We start from the raw sequence: 16746 nt of genomic DNA on the forward strand, positions 1-16746 counted from the left end.
TGCAGGATTTGAGTCCCTCTCAGCGTACTGTGTTACTGATGGTAGCCTTTGTTACTTTGGTCCCAGCTCTCTGCAGGTCATTCATCAGGTCCCTCCGTGTAGTTCTGGGATTTTTGCTCACCGTTCTCATGATCATTTTGACCCCACGGGATGAGATCTTGACCCCAAGGGAGATTATCAATGGTCTTGTATGTCTTCCATTTTCTTACAATTGCTCCCACAGTTGATTTATTCACACCAACCTGCTTGCCTATTGTAGATTCACTCTTCCCAGCCTGGTGCAGGTCTACAATTTTCTTCCTGGTGTCCTTCGACAGCTCTTTGGTCTTGGCCATGGTTGAGTTTGGGTTCTGCTGTGTGCTTTCATTTTGAAATGATAGCAAAGCATTATCAAATATTGAATTTTTTTCAGGATTTTTTATGCTAATTTATTTGAAGTTAAACAGACAGCATAAATGTGAACAAAGTGACAGTTGCACACACTTCGAGTTTAAGGTAAAAGTCGAGTTTAAAGGACGGAAAGGGCATCGAGTTTAGGGGACGTCGAGTTACAGGGTACCACTGTATTATGTTCATGATGTCCATATTGTTTATATACACACTGTTCAGCCATAACATTAAAACCACCTCCTTGTTTCTACACTCACTGTCCATTTTATCAGCTCCACTTACCATATAGAAGCACTTTGTAGTTCTACAATTACTGACTGTAGTCCATATGTTTCTCTGCATGCCTTTTTAACCTGCTTTCACTCTGTTCTTCAATGGTCAGGACCCCCACAGGAACACCAGAGAGCAGGTATTATTTAGGTGGTGGATCATTCTCAGCACTGCAGTGACACTGACATGGTGGTGGTGTGTTAGTTTGTTGTGTTGGTATGAGTGGATCAGACACAGCAATGCTGATGGAGTAGATGAGCGATCGTCTCTGACTTTACATCTACAAGGTGGACCAATTAGGTAGGAGTGTCTAATAGAGTGGACAGTGAGTGGACTCGGTATTTAAAAACTTCAGCAGCGCTGCTGTGTCTGATCCACTCATACCAGCACAACACACACTAACACACCACCACCATGTCAGTGTCACTGCAGTGCTGAAAATGATCCACCACCCAAATAATACCTTCTTTGTGGTGGTCCTGATCATTGAAGAACAGGGTGAAAGCAGGCTAAAAAAGTATGTAGAGAAAACAGATGGATTACAGTCAGTAATTGTAGAACTATAGAAGTGCTTCTATATGGTAAGTGGAGCTGTTTAAAAAAACAAGGAGGTGGTTTTAATGTTATGGCTGATCGGTGTATATGTTAAAGAGGTTTAGTCTTACTAGCAAAGCAGATTTGGTAAGTGTTTGGCTGAAGCTTGGGTTTAAGACATTGTGGTTAAGCACACAAACTAGGAAACTGATCTGCCCTTTCAAATGTTCTCTCCCTTAACCTGACTCTAATGCTCTTAGACAATCATGCTCTTAGCTATTTTATTTCCTCCTGCAGGAAACCTTTATAGCCAGATGCATTTGCTGGTAATGATTTGATTTGTGCAGGTCAGGGAAGCTGTGCTAAACTGGGAATCTGAGAAAACATGAGCTACAGAGCTTTATAGTGACACTGAGTAAGAGACAGGAAACGGAGAGAGGGCTTCTTTTAGTTTTTGGAGAGGCTTGAAGAGAGGGAAAAACTCAGTACTGTGTCTTTAAGAGTGCTGGAGCTAGAAAAGAGAAAGAGGGGCCCTGAGAAACAAGCCCAAATACACTCCAACTGTCAGCTGCAGCAGATCTCTGGACTCAGCATGGAGGCAGCATGCCACTTGTCTGGATAAACAGTCGTCTCAGCTTTTCAACTCCTGCTTTCTTAAATCATGTCTGATTTTCATTTCACTCTGCTTTGAAGTTATGGAAGGCACATTTGGACTAGACCATGGTAAGATGAGAATTTAAGTTTTAACAAGGTTGTTTTTAAGTGTCTGAGACAAGGCAGTGATGTGCACTGGGTTGTATGTGTGTGTGTGTTTGTGCTTCTGAGGTCTGGAAAAGAGATCAGAACTGGTTGGTGAAGGCTGAGGCTGGTTCCTCCCTTGTAAATATTAGGTTTCAGACAGGGAAAAAACACTAGTCTGCAGTACAGAGTTTGACAGGTTTTCTGATTTGTCTGGCAGCTTCAAGTTTTAAGAAAAAGTTGTAAAGATTGAGTCAGAACTTTGATCTATTCTATTCATGTACTACATGATCTCACACTGTTGATGCTTTAGGCAGTGTGAGATTTTATATATCATTTATTTGCACTTTTATCCATTTGAAACTTTCCCAACAACAATATACATTTTAAAGTCAACCAACAGTGTGTTAGTTTAGATGTGAGCATGAGTGGTCACTTTTAAAAATGTTTTAAACTAATGCCTTTACTTAGATGGCCCCTGGAGCCAACACAACTCCAAATTAAATTGCTATTTAGCTTATTTTCTGTGGAATATACTAATAATACTTTCATCTCTTATCCTGTGGTAAAAACATCAGTCAGTTTTAAACCAAGTGCTTAAGGATCTTATCTAATGGCTTGACTCACTTGTGTAGAGAACACAGACTTATAAAATACATTAACCATGTCGCAATAATTTACTGTCCACAACCATAGTTATCTTTTTTTTTTATTGTACTTATTCTTTAATCAGCCATAACATTAAAACCACCTACTTGTTTCTACACTCACTGTCCATTTTATCAGCTCTACTTACCATATAGAAGCACTTTTTAGTTCTACAATTACTGACTGTAGTCCATCTGTTTCTCTGCATACTTTTTTTTACCTGCTTTCACCCTGTTCTTCAATGGTCAGGACCCTCACAGGACCACCACAGAGCAGGTATTATTTAGGTGGTGGATCATTCTCAGCACTGCAGTAACACTGACATTGTGGTGGTGTGTTAGTGTGTGTTGTGCTGGTATGAGTGGATCAGACACAGCAGCGCTGCTGGAGTTTTTAAGTACCGTGTCCACTCACTGTCCACTCTATTAGACACTCCTACCTAATTGGTCCACCTTGTAGATGTAGATCAGAGACGATCGCTCATTTGTTGCTGCTGTTTGAGTTGGTCATCTTCTAGACATTCATCAGTGGTCACAGGACGCTCCCCACAGGGCGCTGTTGGCTGGATATTTTTGGTTGGTGGGACAATGAGGTGTTTAAAAACTACAGCAGCGCTGCTGTGTCTGATCCACTCATACCAGCACAACACACACTAACACACCACCACCATGTCAGTGTCACTGCAGTGCTGAGAATGATCCACCACCCAAATAATACCTGCTCTGTAGTGGTCCTGTGGGGGTCCTGACCATTAAAGAACAGGGTGAAAGCAGGCTAAAGAGGTATGTAGAGAAACAGATGGACTACAGTCAGTAATTGTAGAACTACAAAGTGCTTCTATATGGTAGGTGGAGCTGATAAAATGGACAATGAGTGTAGAAACAAGAAAGTGGTCATAATGTTATGGCTCATCGGTGTATGCATTTATCAGTTGCTAGCTGTTGTGTTATGTAAGTGTTGCTTATTCATGGTATATAGGGTGAGTTATGGATGTCGGAGTTGGACATCATTGGGGATTTGAGATCTAATCATGTCTGTGTACATTCTTGGTATGTAGTAGCATTTTTTATTAATGGTTAGTTGTTTTAGTCCTAGAACTTTTGCTGAATATTAGCTAGTAGTTACTAGTGACTATTAAATCTTTGTTTTCACATGGGGTCCTTGACAAAATAATAAACTCTTGAGGTCTTGCATCTGCTGAGGCTTTAGCTGTTACCATTTTGCTGTGCTTAAACACCTTTGCTGTAAAACCAGCCGGATTGTACTAAGTTTTGATTTAAATTATTTTAAAGGTATAATACTGTCTCTTAAAATACAAATGTGGTAAAGAAAATAATCACTCTTGCAGAGAGCCTATCGATAAAGCTAAGATGTTGTCACCCAATCGTAACTGTATTCACAAAAACGAGACCAACCACTTGGCGCCTACACGATCAGTGACTAGGTTGTTGTTCCAGCAAAGGGTGCTGGAGGGGATTCCTCATAACTGATGCAATTACGACCTCTGCTGGCTGATTGATGGTGCCTGCACAGAGACGGGGGATTATGGGATCAGGGTGTGTCTCTCCATACACAAAGCTGATCCACAAATGAACTCGCCTTGTGTAGGTGGAAAGATGCAGTCGGCTACTGCACAGGTGTCGGAGGGGGCATGTTTCAGTCACGGCTCTCCTCAGTCAGAGTGGAGGTCAGCATCAGTAAAGAGGAAGCGTAATGCAGTCGGGTAATTGGATATGACTAGATTGGGAGGAAAACTGGGGGACTAAATAACATAAATAATACTACAGGAAAATAATAATAAGGCCATTTCCAGATGCATTACATAGAATTATATATTATTATATTGTATAATGGTGCCCTTAAGGTAATAGCTTTTGTACCTTTTCCATACCAGTGTGCAACATCAGTAACATCATTATATGAACATCACTGTCATAAGATTAGCTTGTTAGATAAAATTATCTCTACAGTTCTTTTCTCTAAACATCCTTAATATTTAAACATATGAACTATCTGATACTGATCTGGTTCAGAACTGTGCTCACAGTGACTAAGCTGTCTGTGCCAGCAGCTTGGCAAATGTCAAAAGAGGGACGCTGTGCTTTGTTTACATAGATGTGACAGCTGATTTTCAGTATCAGATAAGTGCATCTCAGCCCCTTCAGGGTTGTACAGTTATGGTCAAGATTATTGGTGCCCTTTATTGTTTAGTATAAAAAAAGGCAATCTTCAGAAATAAGTGAATATTTACCAACTATGTCATTTTTTTTGCACCCCCCAATATTCCTCCCAATCTAGTAGTATCCAATTACCTGATTGCATTACGCTTCCTCTCTACTGATATTGACCTCCACTCTGACTGAGGAGAGCCGTGACTAACACACGCCCCCTCTGACACGTGTGCAGTAGCCGACTGCATCTTATCACCTGCACAAGGTGAGTTCATATGTGGATCAGCTTTGTGTGAGCCACACCCTGATCCCACATTATCCCCTACCCCTGTGCAGGCACCATCAATTAGCCAGCAGAGCTCCGGCACCCTACCTGAACAGCCTGCCGGTAGCAGAGCTGAGATTCGAATCGACGAGATTCGGGTTTTATCACTGCGCCACCTGAGCACCCCAACTATGTAAAACTAGAATATTTTTTTATAGCATGTCTAAATACTAGGGATGTCCCGATCCGATCTCAAAGATCGGAATCGGGGCCGATCAAGGCATTTTTAACTGATCGGAAATCGGCTTTACTAATGCTGATCATAACCCAATCTTTTGTTTTACGTCAGCATGTCCGCTGTGTGGAAATACTTTCAATTGGAAAGTGAAACGAGTCCAACAGCGGTGTAATGTCTGCAATGCGAGCGTTTCACGAGGCGGTAGGAGCAGAGCTGCGTTCATTACTGTAGAATTTTACTGTTTATATGGTGTGTGAGTCGAGGATCACTCCGGTTTACAAAACAATAACTTTTAATCCGAGTATGAAAACTTCAGGACCATAACATACAGCTTTTACAAGTTTACGTGTTACAAGACTAAACGACATCTCAGTATCAAGCACTCTGATTGGCTTAGTTATGTAACCGAGCGTCGTAGTGATGCACTCGCTTAATAAAGAAATAAAATACACGGTATATTCACAAATTGTCGGGAGCAAAACACTTTATTAACTTCTTCTGTTACTGTACTGAATCGTGGACAGCTAGAGCCGAGCACGCTATCCCATGCACTATGGAAGCCCCAAAGGGTCAAAACACACTCACTCCATCAAACCATTGTCACAATACAAGCACTTTAAAAACTGGCTTTCCTTCATAACAAAAGAGTGACTTTCCATTTTATTTTGGTATTCAGGTTTACTGTAATGCTGTTAAGTAACTTATTTGTTTTTTTATATTCAAGTTAAGCTGCTACACCACTTGTGAGTGGAGATTTTTGTTCATTTTTAGTGTATCACTGCATTAAACAGAATTATGTTCTTTGAATATAAAGTTCAAAGTGAAACTGTAATTATCTCACTTCATTTTTACTACAATGCTGCACTAGGTTTGTTTACTTTTATTTTGTAAAAGAACATTAAGCAATAGCTTGGATGCAGGCAATTTTTTTCCTACAGCACTGCAGAGCTATTCAGTTGTTAAACATGTACATTGGATTAATTTGAATAACTGTAATGTACTTGAAGTGTGCACTGTGTGAACAGTATTATCTAGTTCTTATCTAGACAATATCTAGAAAATACAAGTATCGGTTTGAGAATCGGTATCGGATCGGGATCAAAATTAAAGATCGGGATCGGGAACAAAAAACGTGATCGGGACATCCCTACTAAATACATTCAACAAAACAGTTGATCTGTCAACATACATTTGTCATTTCAAAATAGACATAATGAAGAAACACAGTATATGAAATGGACAGGATTAAAGGCACTCTTCCCTAATACTTAGTTGCACAACGTTTTTGTAGCCATATGGAAGCTTCTTGCACATGTATGCTGGTAGTTCTCTTCAAATGTTTGCTGGTTACTTTTCCTAATAGCACATTTCAGCTCTCCCCAAAGAGTTTTAATTACATTGAGATAAGGATTATTTCTGGCCAATTTAAAACAGTTCATTTTTCCTTCTCAACCATTCTTGTGTATTTTTTCATGTGTGCTTTGGGTCATTCTCTTGCTTTGAGACCAATTTTGTTTGACTCAGACCTAGTTTTCTTACACTTGGGAGAACATTACCCTCTAATAATCTGATCTGATCATATAATCCTCTGATTTCACTTTTCCTGTAAAACGTTCAAGGCCTCCAATCCCAGCAGTAGTAAAGCAGCCCCACAACATTATGTTTCACTTTAGGTAGAGTGCACAGTTTTCATTTTGTAGTCTATAAACATAACACTGATATGAATTGCCAGATAGCTCTAGTTTGGTTTCATCTGTTCATAGAACATTTTAGCAGAAGGATTGTGGGTTGTCTATGTACGTTTTGGCAAAGTTTAGTGGCTCTTTTTTATGCTTCTTTACTTACATTACAGTTACAGTATACAGTCTGAGCAATTGAGGGTTAAGGGCCATGCTCAAGGGCTCAACAGCAGCAACCTGGCAGTGGTGTGGCTTGAACCAGCAACCTTCTGGTTACTAGTCCAGTACCTTAACCACTAGGCTACGGCTTGCCTGGTGTCCTACTTGGTTTTTGCTCACAGAGCTCTGTTTTGTTCAGTGTGTGGAATATGGTACGGGTTGAAACCATCACTCCAGATGTCTTCAACTTCTTTGGATGTTATACTTGGTTTCTTAGCCAAGTTTTGAACCACCTTTCTTGGGTTCTCTCATCAATTTTACTCTTTTCACCACGTCCTGGAAGGTTCTTCACTGTTCAGTGAGTAGCAGACTTCTTGATAACATAACTTGATAACAAAATCTTTGGAAATAGTCTTGTACCCTTTAGACTGCTTGTGCTTGGTGTTAATACCATTTCTGGTCTGCTCAGACAGCTCATATGTTTTGTCTGTAAAACTGGCCTTTTTTATGCATCAAAGCCACCATGTATAAGCCAATTAAAGTCATGTGAGCACTGAATTTAATTTCTAAGTTAGTATCACAGGTTAGAATGATTTGTCCTTTGTTTCAAACTGGACAATAAGTGTCATTAATCGTGTTAGAACAGCCATGTTAGAACAGACAAGCATTTAGTTCTGCCTTGGTGAACAACAAAGCCAGCAAGAGAACAGAAAACAAAACTTTTATGAAAATAAGCTTCTTGTTATGTCTGTTATGTAGCAAATGAGAATGTGGCAATGAAGCAATTTGTTTTGCTGAGAATCTGAAGGATAATAGTTACACATGGGGCTTTAGCTTGATAATCACAGAAAAGACTGTTAGTGATGACATCAAGAAGGGATTTCTCTCCCTGAGGGTGAAATCTGTCTACTTTTATCGCCTCTCATCATTCTACTCCTCCTTATCCTTTTGACACTCTTCTCATATGTCACTTAATGCCCTTTGATTTGATCACTACAGAAAATGCCAGCTACTCCAGAGTGGAAAAATTTAACCAAGACATTATACACAGAGGATCTGAAAAAAGTCCTCTGGTATCCAATCTGCCCATCACAAATTGCCCATTATCAAACTCACTCAGTTCTTTATGCCTGCCCATATCTGCTGTATTTGAAAAGTGTACAACAATTAACTACCATCAGCCCAACAGTTAATAAATCCCTGAACGTGACTTTTTGGAAAATGGTCCTAATATTTGGGCCCATCAGTGTATTCTGTAAGGCAGGGGTGTGTCTGCATTACATCTGCATTATGGTGGCCCTCAAAAGGCCGATTATAATTCATCCTGCTGTGATTGCAGTCTGCCTTTTAAGTCTTGTACAGTTTGTTGTTTTGCTTGGAGGCTAAATTCTGTTTGGTGTGAAAATGCCAAATGTATACTGTATATTTGTAATGTATATATACATTTATATTGTACTCCTTTACCACAGACACGGCCTCATAACACAAGAGACGTACCGGTTTTTCTTCTTGAAGCACAAACTTGTATTGCCTCCTTCTGCTTAAATTTTCTGTTCTTGTACATTCTGGGATTATTTGTAAATATTTCTCAACATCACTTGTCGGAAAACTGCCGCAGTTAAACGCTGATGTGAAAACACTGCCATCTAGTGGCGGGATGTGGCCACTTTGCGGGTCACAAAAACGGCATGCATTATGAGAGATGCAGTTTATGTACGATTTATGGTGTATTTTAAGACAATCATACATCTTTTTAAGCTCTCGCGGGCCACATAAAATGATGTGGAGGCCGATGGGCCTTGAGTTTGACACGTGCGGTAAGGCTTTCTGCGTTCAAGGCTCATAGTTTGGTTTTTCTTCTTGGTAGAGCCCACCATATACACAATATGGACAAAAGTATGTGGACTGCAATCTTAATTATTGCATTAAGATGTTTTAGAGACCCACTGCTAACATGTATATGAAATATGATATGCTTCAAACTTGGAGATGAGTTTAGGAAGAGGCTGTTTCTATTTCAGCATAACTGTACCCCTGTACACAAAGCAAGGTCCATAAATTCATGGTTTGACAAGTTTCGTGTGAAACAGAGCCCCTAACCCCAGTGGACACCCTTGGGGTGACTTGGAGCTGAAGTATATTAATGTTTATACAGAATTCTCCAAAAAAACTAAATTACTCATTAAATGGAAACATTGAAACATACATGTTGAACCTAAAAGCACAACTGCAGAGGACCAAATTGACTTTTACTCTCGACAGCTACTAAACCTGGTCAGATAAACATTTAATCTCCTAAAGATGTTTTCTGCTGCAACATCCAGGATCAGAATTAATGCATAAACCCAACTTGTTCTTTCTAAACAGTGTAGGCTGCTGCTGCTGGTGCAATGGTGTGGAAAATGTTTTCTTGGCACACATTGAGCCCCCAGTACCAACTGGGCATTGTTTACACCTATCTGGGTATTGTTGCTGACTATGTGCATTCCTTTATGGCCAGATTATACAGTTTTATAATGGCTTTAGCCTGATGCACAATGTCACATAGCAAAAGTCATTTCTGATTGCAAAAACATGACAGTTACTTAAGTGTATCCACAGAAATCAGATTTGAATTCAGAACAGCACCTTTGGGATGTGGTGGAATGGGAGACTTGCAGCATAAATGTACAACTGACAATTTTGAATCTGATCTTAATCTTAAAGGAATTATTTTGGAACCTTGTAGAAATATAATAACCAGGATAATTGCAGAAAACAATTGGTAATAACCAGGATGTTTGCAAATAATAAATCAGTAAAGACTTTGGATGTTTACCATTCTAAATGATCTTTAAATTGTCAGTCTGCACCAGCCATCAGGCACTTTTTACAATAGTGCACTTTTAAAGTATGTAAAAGGTGAAACAGATGAAACATTTTATAACCTACATTCATCACTTGTAACTGTACTCACTACAATATGAATTTTTTTATTTTTTTCCCACTTTTTTCCCCTCAATTTTCTCCCCTAATCTAGTTGTGTCCAATTACCCTGAATGCATCCTCTATACTGATTCGACCCTTCACTGAGGATGCCTCTCAACTGACATACGCCCCCTTCTCAGTCAGCCAGCAGGGGCCGCAGTTGCACCAGTTATGAGGACCTATGATCCGACTTTTTACCCTCCAACCCTGAACAACAGCCGATCGTTGTTCATGCAGCCGCTCAGCCCAGTCGGAAGGCAGAGCTGAGATTTGATATGATGTATTCGAAACCCCAACTCTGGTGTGCTAGTGTACTTTTTACCGCTGCGCCACCTGAGCGGCTCTCACTACAATATGAATACAAAAATAAAAAGTGAAAGCCTATAATTTCAGAAAACCAATGTACTTACAGTAGGGTGAATGTCAGACACAAATATTTGGCTTGCTATTTTTGGAGCCTTACTGTCTAAGCAGTTAAATGCAATCAGGTCTGAAATTAAATGTAATTAAGTTTATGTTACAGTGTTATAACAGTAGCTTGCTGTTGCTGAGTAAACGTGTGTTTATTTATAAGCATTTTACTGTGTCCTTAAAACCTTAAACACAATGTATTTCATATATCTAGATTGAATTGCTCAGCTGACCAAGCATGTTTGTAAAATCTGTAAAATGTAAAGATACATTAAGATAAAATCAGTGAACAGTAGAGTTTCAACTTCCTTTACTTTAAAATATACAAAAACTCATGACATCATCTGCATAGAAATGGGGGGGCCAGTGATAGCTTAGTGGTTAAGGTACTGGACTAGTAAACAGAAGATTGCCGGTTCAAACCCCACCACCACCAAGTTGCCACTGTTGGGTCCCTGAGCAAGGCCCTTAACCCTCAATTGCTCATTGTGTAAGTCGCTTTGGATAAAAGCGTCTGCTAAATGCTGAAAATTTAAATGTAAATGTAGAAATGTGTGGGTTGAATGAACTCTTTGATGTAATTGCCATTTTTACCCACCAGTCTACACAATCACCTGTAATGATGAAGTGAAAACATGTTTTAATCACTACATTGCTAAAGCATTTCAAATTATGCTCAGGTGCAATCTCTCTTTTTAATTATCCTTGTTGTGTCTGGAACTCAATTGGAGCCAACATGTTGCAATTTGAATTGATTGGACATAGTTTGGCACACTTCTGGATCTACAAGAGCCCACAATTTGCACTTCATTGTCAGGTCAAAAACCAAGTCCAAGGAGCTATCTGTGGATCTCTGTGATTAAATTGTGGGAGAGCATAGATACAAAATATTAAAGGCTTTCCATATTTCCAGGACCACAGTGGCCTCAATTTTTCTGATATGGAAGACACAATGACACAATGCTCAACTTTCCTAAAGTTGGCCACTTAGCCATATTTGACATACAAGCAAAAAGAGGAGCTTAGTGGTTACTGGACTGGACTGGTAATCAAAAGGTTGAGCAGGGCCCTTAACTCACAATTGCTTGAATTGTATTTAGTCTTTTAGAACACTGTAATTGAGCTCCAAAAGTCCTGCGCATATTTGGTAGAACCTGTTGGACAGACGCATCTCTGCACTACTCTATTAATCAGGGTAGCAAAACAGAAGCCACTGTTGAGTATAATACATATGACCTCTTGGAGTTTGCTAAATTGCTAAATACTCGGGTCTGTTGGGACAAAAAAATAGACCTTGCATATGTCCTGGTGGTAGCAACATCATGCCTGCTGTAGGAAACACAGTAGTGCTTTTATACTTTGTTAATCCTGCTCTATGTTTTAAGATTAGTGTTCCTTGCATGCAGTTTACATGCAGTCGAAAAATCTAATTAGTTTTGTAGGCACTTTGATCCCAGATAGAAAAACTAATTATTAATCAATATGGAAGAGACCTTGTTTAGGATAAAGATAGACTGTGAAATAGGCTTCCCCTTCCTGAAAGTAAAAAATCTCCTGCTATAATGCTAGTACTCCAAAACACAGCCAGTGGCAAATCATAATGCATATGCAACATTTGTTAAAATGTGTTTTCTGAGGATTGACCTGAAATACATTAAATATAGCAGTTAAAAGTACATTGTGTACACAAACAACTTTTTTTCTATAAAAAAAGACCTTAAGAATGAAGATGATTTATATTAATGAGGCAAATGAAGCTTTTCCTAACTGTGCCAGGCCAATAAATTATTATTAGTAAACCGTAATGCACTTTATACTGTATATATTTTGCACTTATATGCAAATTATAATGAGATCTTTATAAAGTAATAAATATTTTATATATAAATGTTCATATAGCTGTAATGGTAGTTATGGTAGATGTGAGGGACTAAAGTCTGTTTGTACTGTATATTTTTCAGTTACTTCTTCATCCTTAGTGTTTTGTCATTGGGCTGAAAATATCTTCTGCTGTACACTAGAGATCACTGCCTCTCACATGTTTTAATGCCTAAGGCCCATTTAGATTAACCTGTCCAGAGAAACCAAACCAGGACCACATCCTAAACTATAACTTAAAAATCTCATTTTATATAGCTGACATATCTTAAATGACTGATCTGAGTTTCTTGGTATATGAGATTCAGTTTCCAGTACATTGCTCCAATTACATTTCCAATGATGTTATCTAATTGTATCCTAGGAGCTTTAGAAAACACCTTCACCATGATTACCACTTCTGTACAATCTCTGCAATTAGTGCAGGCTAGTTTACCACAAATCATCTGGCCTGGTTGCCTGGGTAATGTAAATAATGACTTTGTCTTAAAGTACACTCTGCGTACTGCATGATGTTTCAAAATAGCAACACCACCGTTGCTAGTGTACTAATTTCACAGGCTATTTAGAATACAGACAAAATTATTTCATATTTCGAGCCCTTCTGCTTCAATATATAAAGCAGGCATTTTAAGTACACTGCTACAAAAAGCAAGTGACACATTTCTAAAAGCCTCTTCTGTGCTAATATTTGTCACAAATAATGTGTCAGTGTCAGTGGCAACCATAAAATGATCACTTAACATTCAAGGACATCATGGCTGGACTCCATGATGCAAGCCACTCTTGACCAGAAAGCTTTAGATGGGTTGACTGGAATACACCAAATGGAATGTGGATAGGCCTGCAGAGTTCTAGTACGCAGTTCTATGGAGTGTTAAATCAAAAATGAAACTGGTTTGGTCCTACAGTTAAGCAGTCTTATTTGGTGCAAATACTGGGGCTGGGGGTTGAATAATAGTGCACCTGTTAATTGTCAAGATTAACTGTTTTTCATTTAAATACACATTTCTATAACGTCTTGTTGTATGTTTTAAATTGTATACACATCACCATAATACCTTTTAAGATAAGGAGGGTTAAATATTTGTCACAAAATGCAAGTGGCTGATGAGCAGCAGGTTAATAACTGCTGTCATGTAAAGGTTGAAGTGGACTGCATACTGTGATAATGATTGTGTTTAGACACTCTGTCTGGCTTGTCCATCCAAACCATGACTTACTGTATCCTTAATGACTGTTGCTAGGATTTGTGATGCTCTGGGCTGTTAGCACCGTGGAAACTTGGTTTTGGCTCATGTCCTCGCTGCATTAGGCTGATGTGTGGTTTTAATTTTCACTCCCTATGTGCAACAGATGTCACCCATTTGCTTTTGCTTCCAAAACAGAGCTTAGAAGTTGTTCTCTGTGTAATGGTTTACACTGTACAGATTGTAAGTATTTAGCTAGGATGATGAAAGAGTATCTAGACATGAAATCTACAATCAGATGAATGTGTGTGACAAAATGTACACTCATTTAGTTAATTTTGCTGTGTATCTCAGTACAGGCATTTTTCTTGCAAAACAGCCTCCAAAACCAATTGTTACACTGTGGATAGTGTCACTTATGTTTCACATGTAATAAGTGCAGTTAAACTAGCCCATTTCTTTCCTTTCTTGGCACAAAGAAGTCAGTAGCTGTAGCCAACAGAAAATTTAAAGCCTTTTCACAAAGATCACACCACAATAATTAATCTTATTTAATTACAAAGTTGCTGTAGTTTTGGTACTGTATATAATGCTGTATACTTATCGAGTCACAGTTACCAACTTTAACTGTAAATACAGCGCCACTGGCTGAGGTTTGTTTAAACAGTTACATTAACAAAACAGCATTCCAATAGTGAACCATTGAAACCATTGGTTTTGCTATTTGGCACAGAAAGCACAAGGCCTGACCACTGCTATCTTCCGTTTATGGGGCATGGCTTACTGGAAACATAATTGATGCTAATAAATTGCAAATGCCATGTGACTCATCACTCATCAGCTTCATGAGCGAGGCAAAAAAGAAGCCTTATGGACCACCACAAATTTAATGAACAGTTGAAAACGGTTACTGGAAACATGAGGAAATAGTACAAAGGAAATAGTAGTTATTCTTCATAGGCTACCAATTGGATGTAAATATTTACTGTACATATTTAGTGTTTAAAACCTTCTTCCCCGAAACAATGCAAACCATAAATTCCAGATGTGTATGCAAATGGGACTAACATTGTCAGACCATTTTACAAAAATGGTATAGTTTAGTCATTTGAAGAAGGGAGAAATAATACAGACAATGGCTAGTTCAGAGGAGAATAAAATCACTTTGGACACCTGAAAAAGATGCATTTAACTGAGTCTCTTTGATAAATTTCAAATAATATAAAGTAACTATAAAGTAAATGTATTTAGACAATACACATTAATTATATACTTCAACATAATTATAATGCAAAAGTGTACATTATAAACTCTATAGAAAAGTTTAGACATTTTGTAAATCTTTTTTCCACACAGCTTTTCCATAATGCACAGGGATCTTTCTGGATTTTTCTAAATCCGTTAATAATGTTATGGACTGTATAAGTCTTTACATTTCTTGCAATAGTGCATTGAGAAATATTGTTACTAAACTGCTGGACTTTGCTGGACCTCTAATGTTTTTGGTAAGGCTCTTACAAAAAAAATGTTGGGTTGCAGCCATCAATCAGAAATTTGCATATATTTTCAAAAACAAAAAAGATAATTAGGTTAAGAATGAAATATCTCTGAGCTGTTTTAAATTAAATACATGCATATTTTACATAACATTAACATGTAATCGTCTTATTGAAAACTTTTTATTTATTCATTGATTTTTGTCATGAACTGCTTAATCCTGGCCAGGGTTGCAGTAGGTCTGGCACCACCTGAGAACATTGGGTGCAAGGTAACACACCCTGACCATGACTCAATTTGTATAAGAGCACTGGTACTCTTACTTACAAATACTTTGGTTTTCCTTCATCTCAAAAGGCTTGCTAAATGTGGATTGGCTACTTTAAATAGCCATCATTTGGGGCAGCACAGTGGCTCAGTGGGTAGCACTGTCATTTCACAGCAAGAAGGTCCTGGGTTTGATCCCCAGGTGTGGAGTTTGCATGTTTTCCCTGTGTCTGTGTGGTTTTCCTCCAGGAGCTCCGATTTCCTCCCACAGTCCAAAGACATGCTAGTGAGGTGAATTGGAGACACAAAATTGTCCATGACTGTGTTTGACATTGAACTTATGAACTGATTAACCTTGTGTAATGAGTACAGTTTCTGTCATGAATTTAACCAAAGTGTATAAAACATGGGGTTAAAATCCTAATAAATAAATAAAATTAGCCACCATTAAAATGCAGACATGATTGGGTGTTAACCCTAAATAGTACAGAGCAAAATAATAATGGAAAATACAGTATATGGACATCTTAGTATGAGGTTGTTGGACATCCTATTCCAAAACCATGAAATATGGATTTAACCCCTTTATTGCACTATAAGGGGCTCCATTCCTCTGGGATGGTTTTTTGTTTGTCTGTTTGTCAAACTAGTATTTGTAAAATCAGGCACTGATGTTGGATGAGAAGACCAGTCTTGCAGTCTTGTTTCAGTTTATCTGACAGGTGTGTAATAGGGTTGAAGTAGGGTTAAAAACTCAGCCTTAGTTTCTCCACACCAAACGTGCCACACAAAGTACTTATGGCCCTTGTTTTGTGCACAGGGGCACAGTCATAGTGGAACAGGATACAGCCTTCCACAAACTTTTGCCATATAGGAAAATAAACCTTTATATTTTAAAACCTTTTACATTGTAAACCTGTTAGCATTTGATATGGCCAAAACACTTGTGCCTAATAATTAAAAGAAGTGACCACATCCCTTTGCACAGATAAGCGGTTGTTTATTAATCAAATCGATTTTGGCCCTGACAGCAACTGTGTGGAATTTAAAAGGTTAAACAGCAATGTAGCCATAATAATGTGGTCACAGAGGCTTTTGTACATTGTTGGCTGATTAAATAGTGAGAACGCTGGCTGTGCCTTCTCTCACCACACTCCCCAAAGCCTGCACTCGGATTGGCTGACATTCCTGAGGAATTCGTCCCACAGAGGTTCTCATTCTCCTCAAACAAAACAAGACAGAGAGTATAAAGGAGAGAGAGAGAGCTGTAACCAGGTCTCCTAGCTGGTCAGGAACGAGGGTGGATAATTGCCACTGTCCTGTCTGTTTTCCCCCTTTTATTCCAGTGCTTTTTTCTGTAAAGTGCAGGGCCAGCCCACAGCCTCAAGTACAGGGTCCACCGAGGGGAGTGTGTGTTTGTTAGTCTTTCTGCTTTAAGTCTGGC

General features: G+C 38.7%; 1 protein-coding gene across 1 annotated transcript in view; it reads left to right on the plus strand.

Annotated features, from left to right (window-relative positions):
- The first annotated feature begins 1888 nt into the window (after positions 1-1888).
- Positions 1889-16746, plus strand: part of dab2ipa (DAB2 interacting protein a) — a 195796-nt gene continuing 180938 nt past the window's right edge. The window contains exon 1 of the mRNA XM_062998485.1: positions 1889-1917. Within this exon, the coding sequence (XP_062854555.1) occupies positions 1890-1917 (28 nt within the window). The 5' untranslated portion in view covers position 1889. The remainder of the gene's footprint in view (positions 1918-16746) is intronic.

Source organism: Trichomycterus rosablanca, chromosome 7 (assembly GCF_030014385.1).
Source record: "Trichomycterus rosablanca isolate fTriRos1 chromosome 7, fTriRos1.hap1, whole genome shotgun sequence".
NCBI classification, from domain to species: domain Eukaryota; kingdom Metazoa; phylum Chordata; class Actinopteri; order Siluriformes; family Trichomycteridae; genus Trichomycterus; species Trichomycterus rosablanca.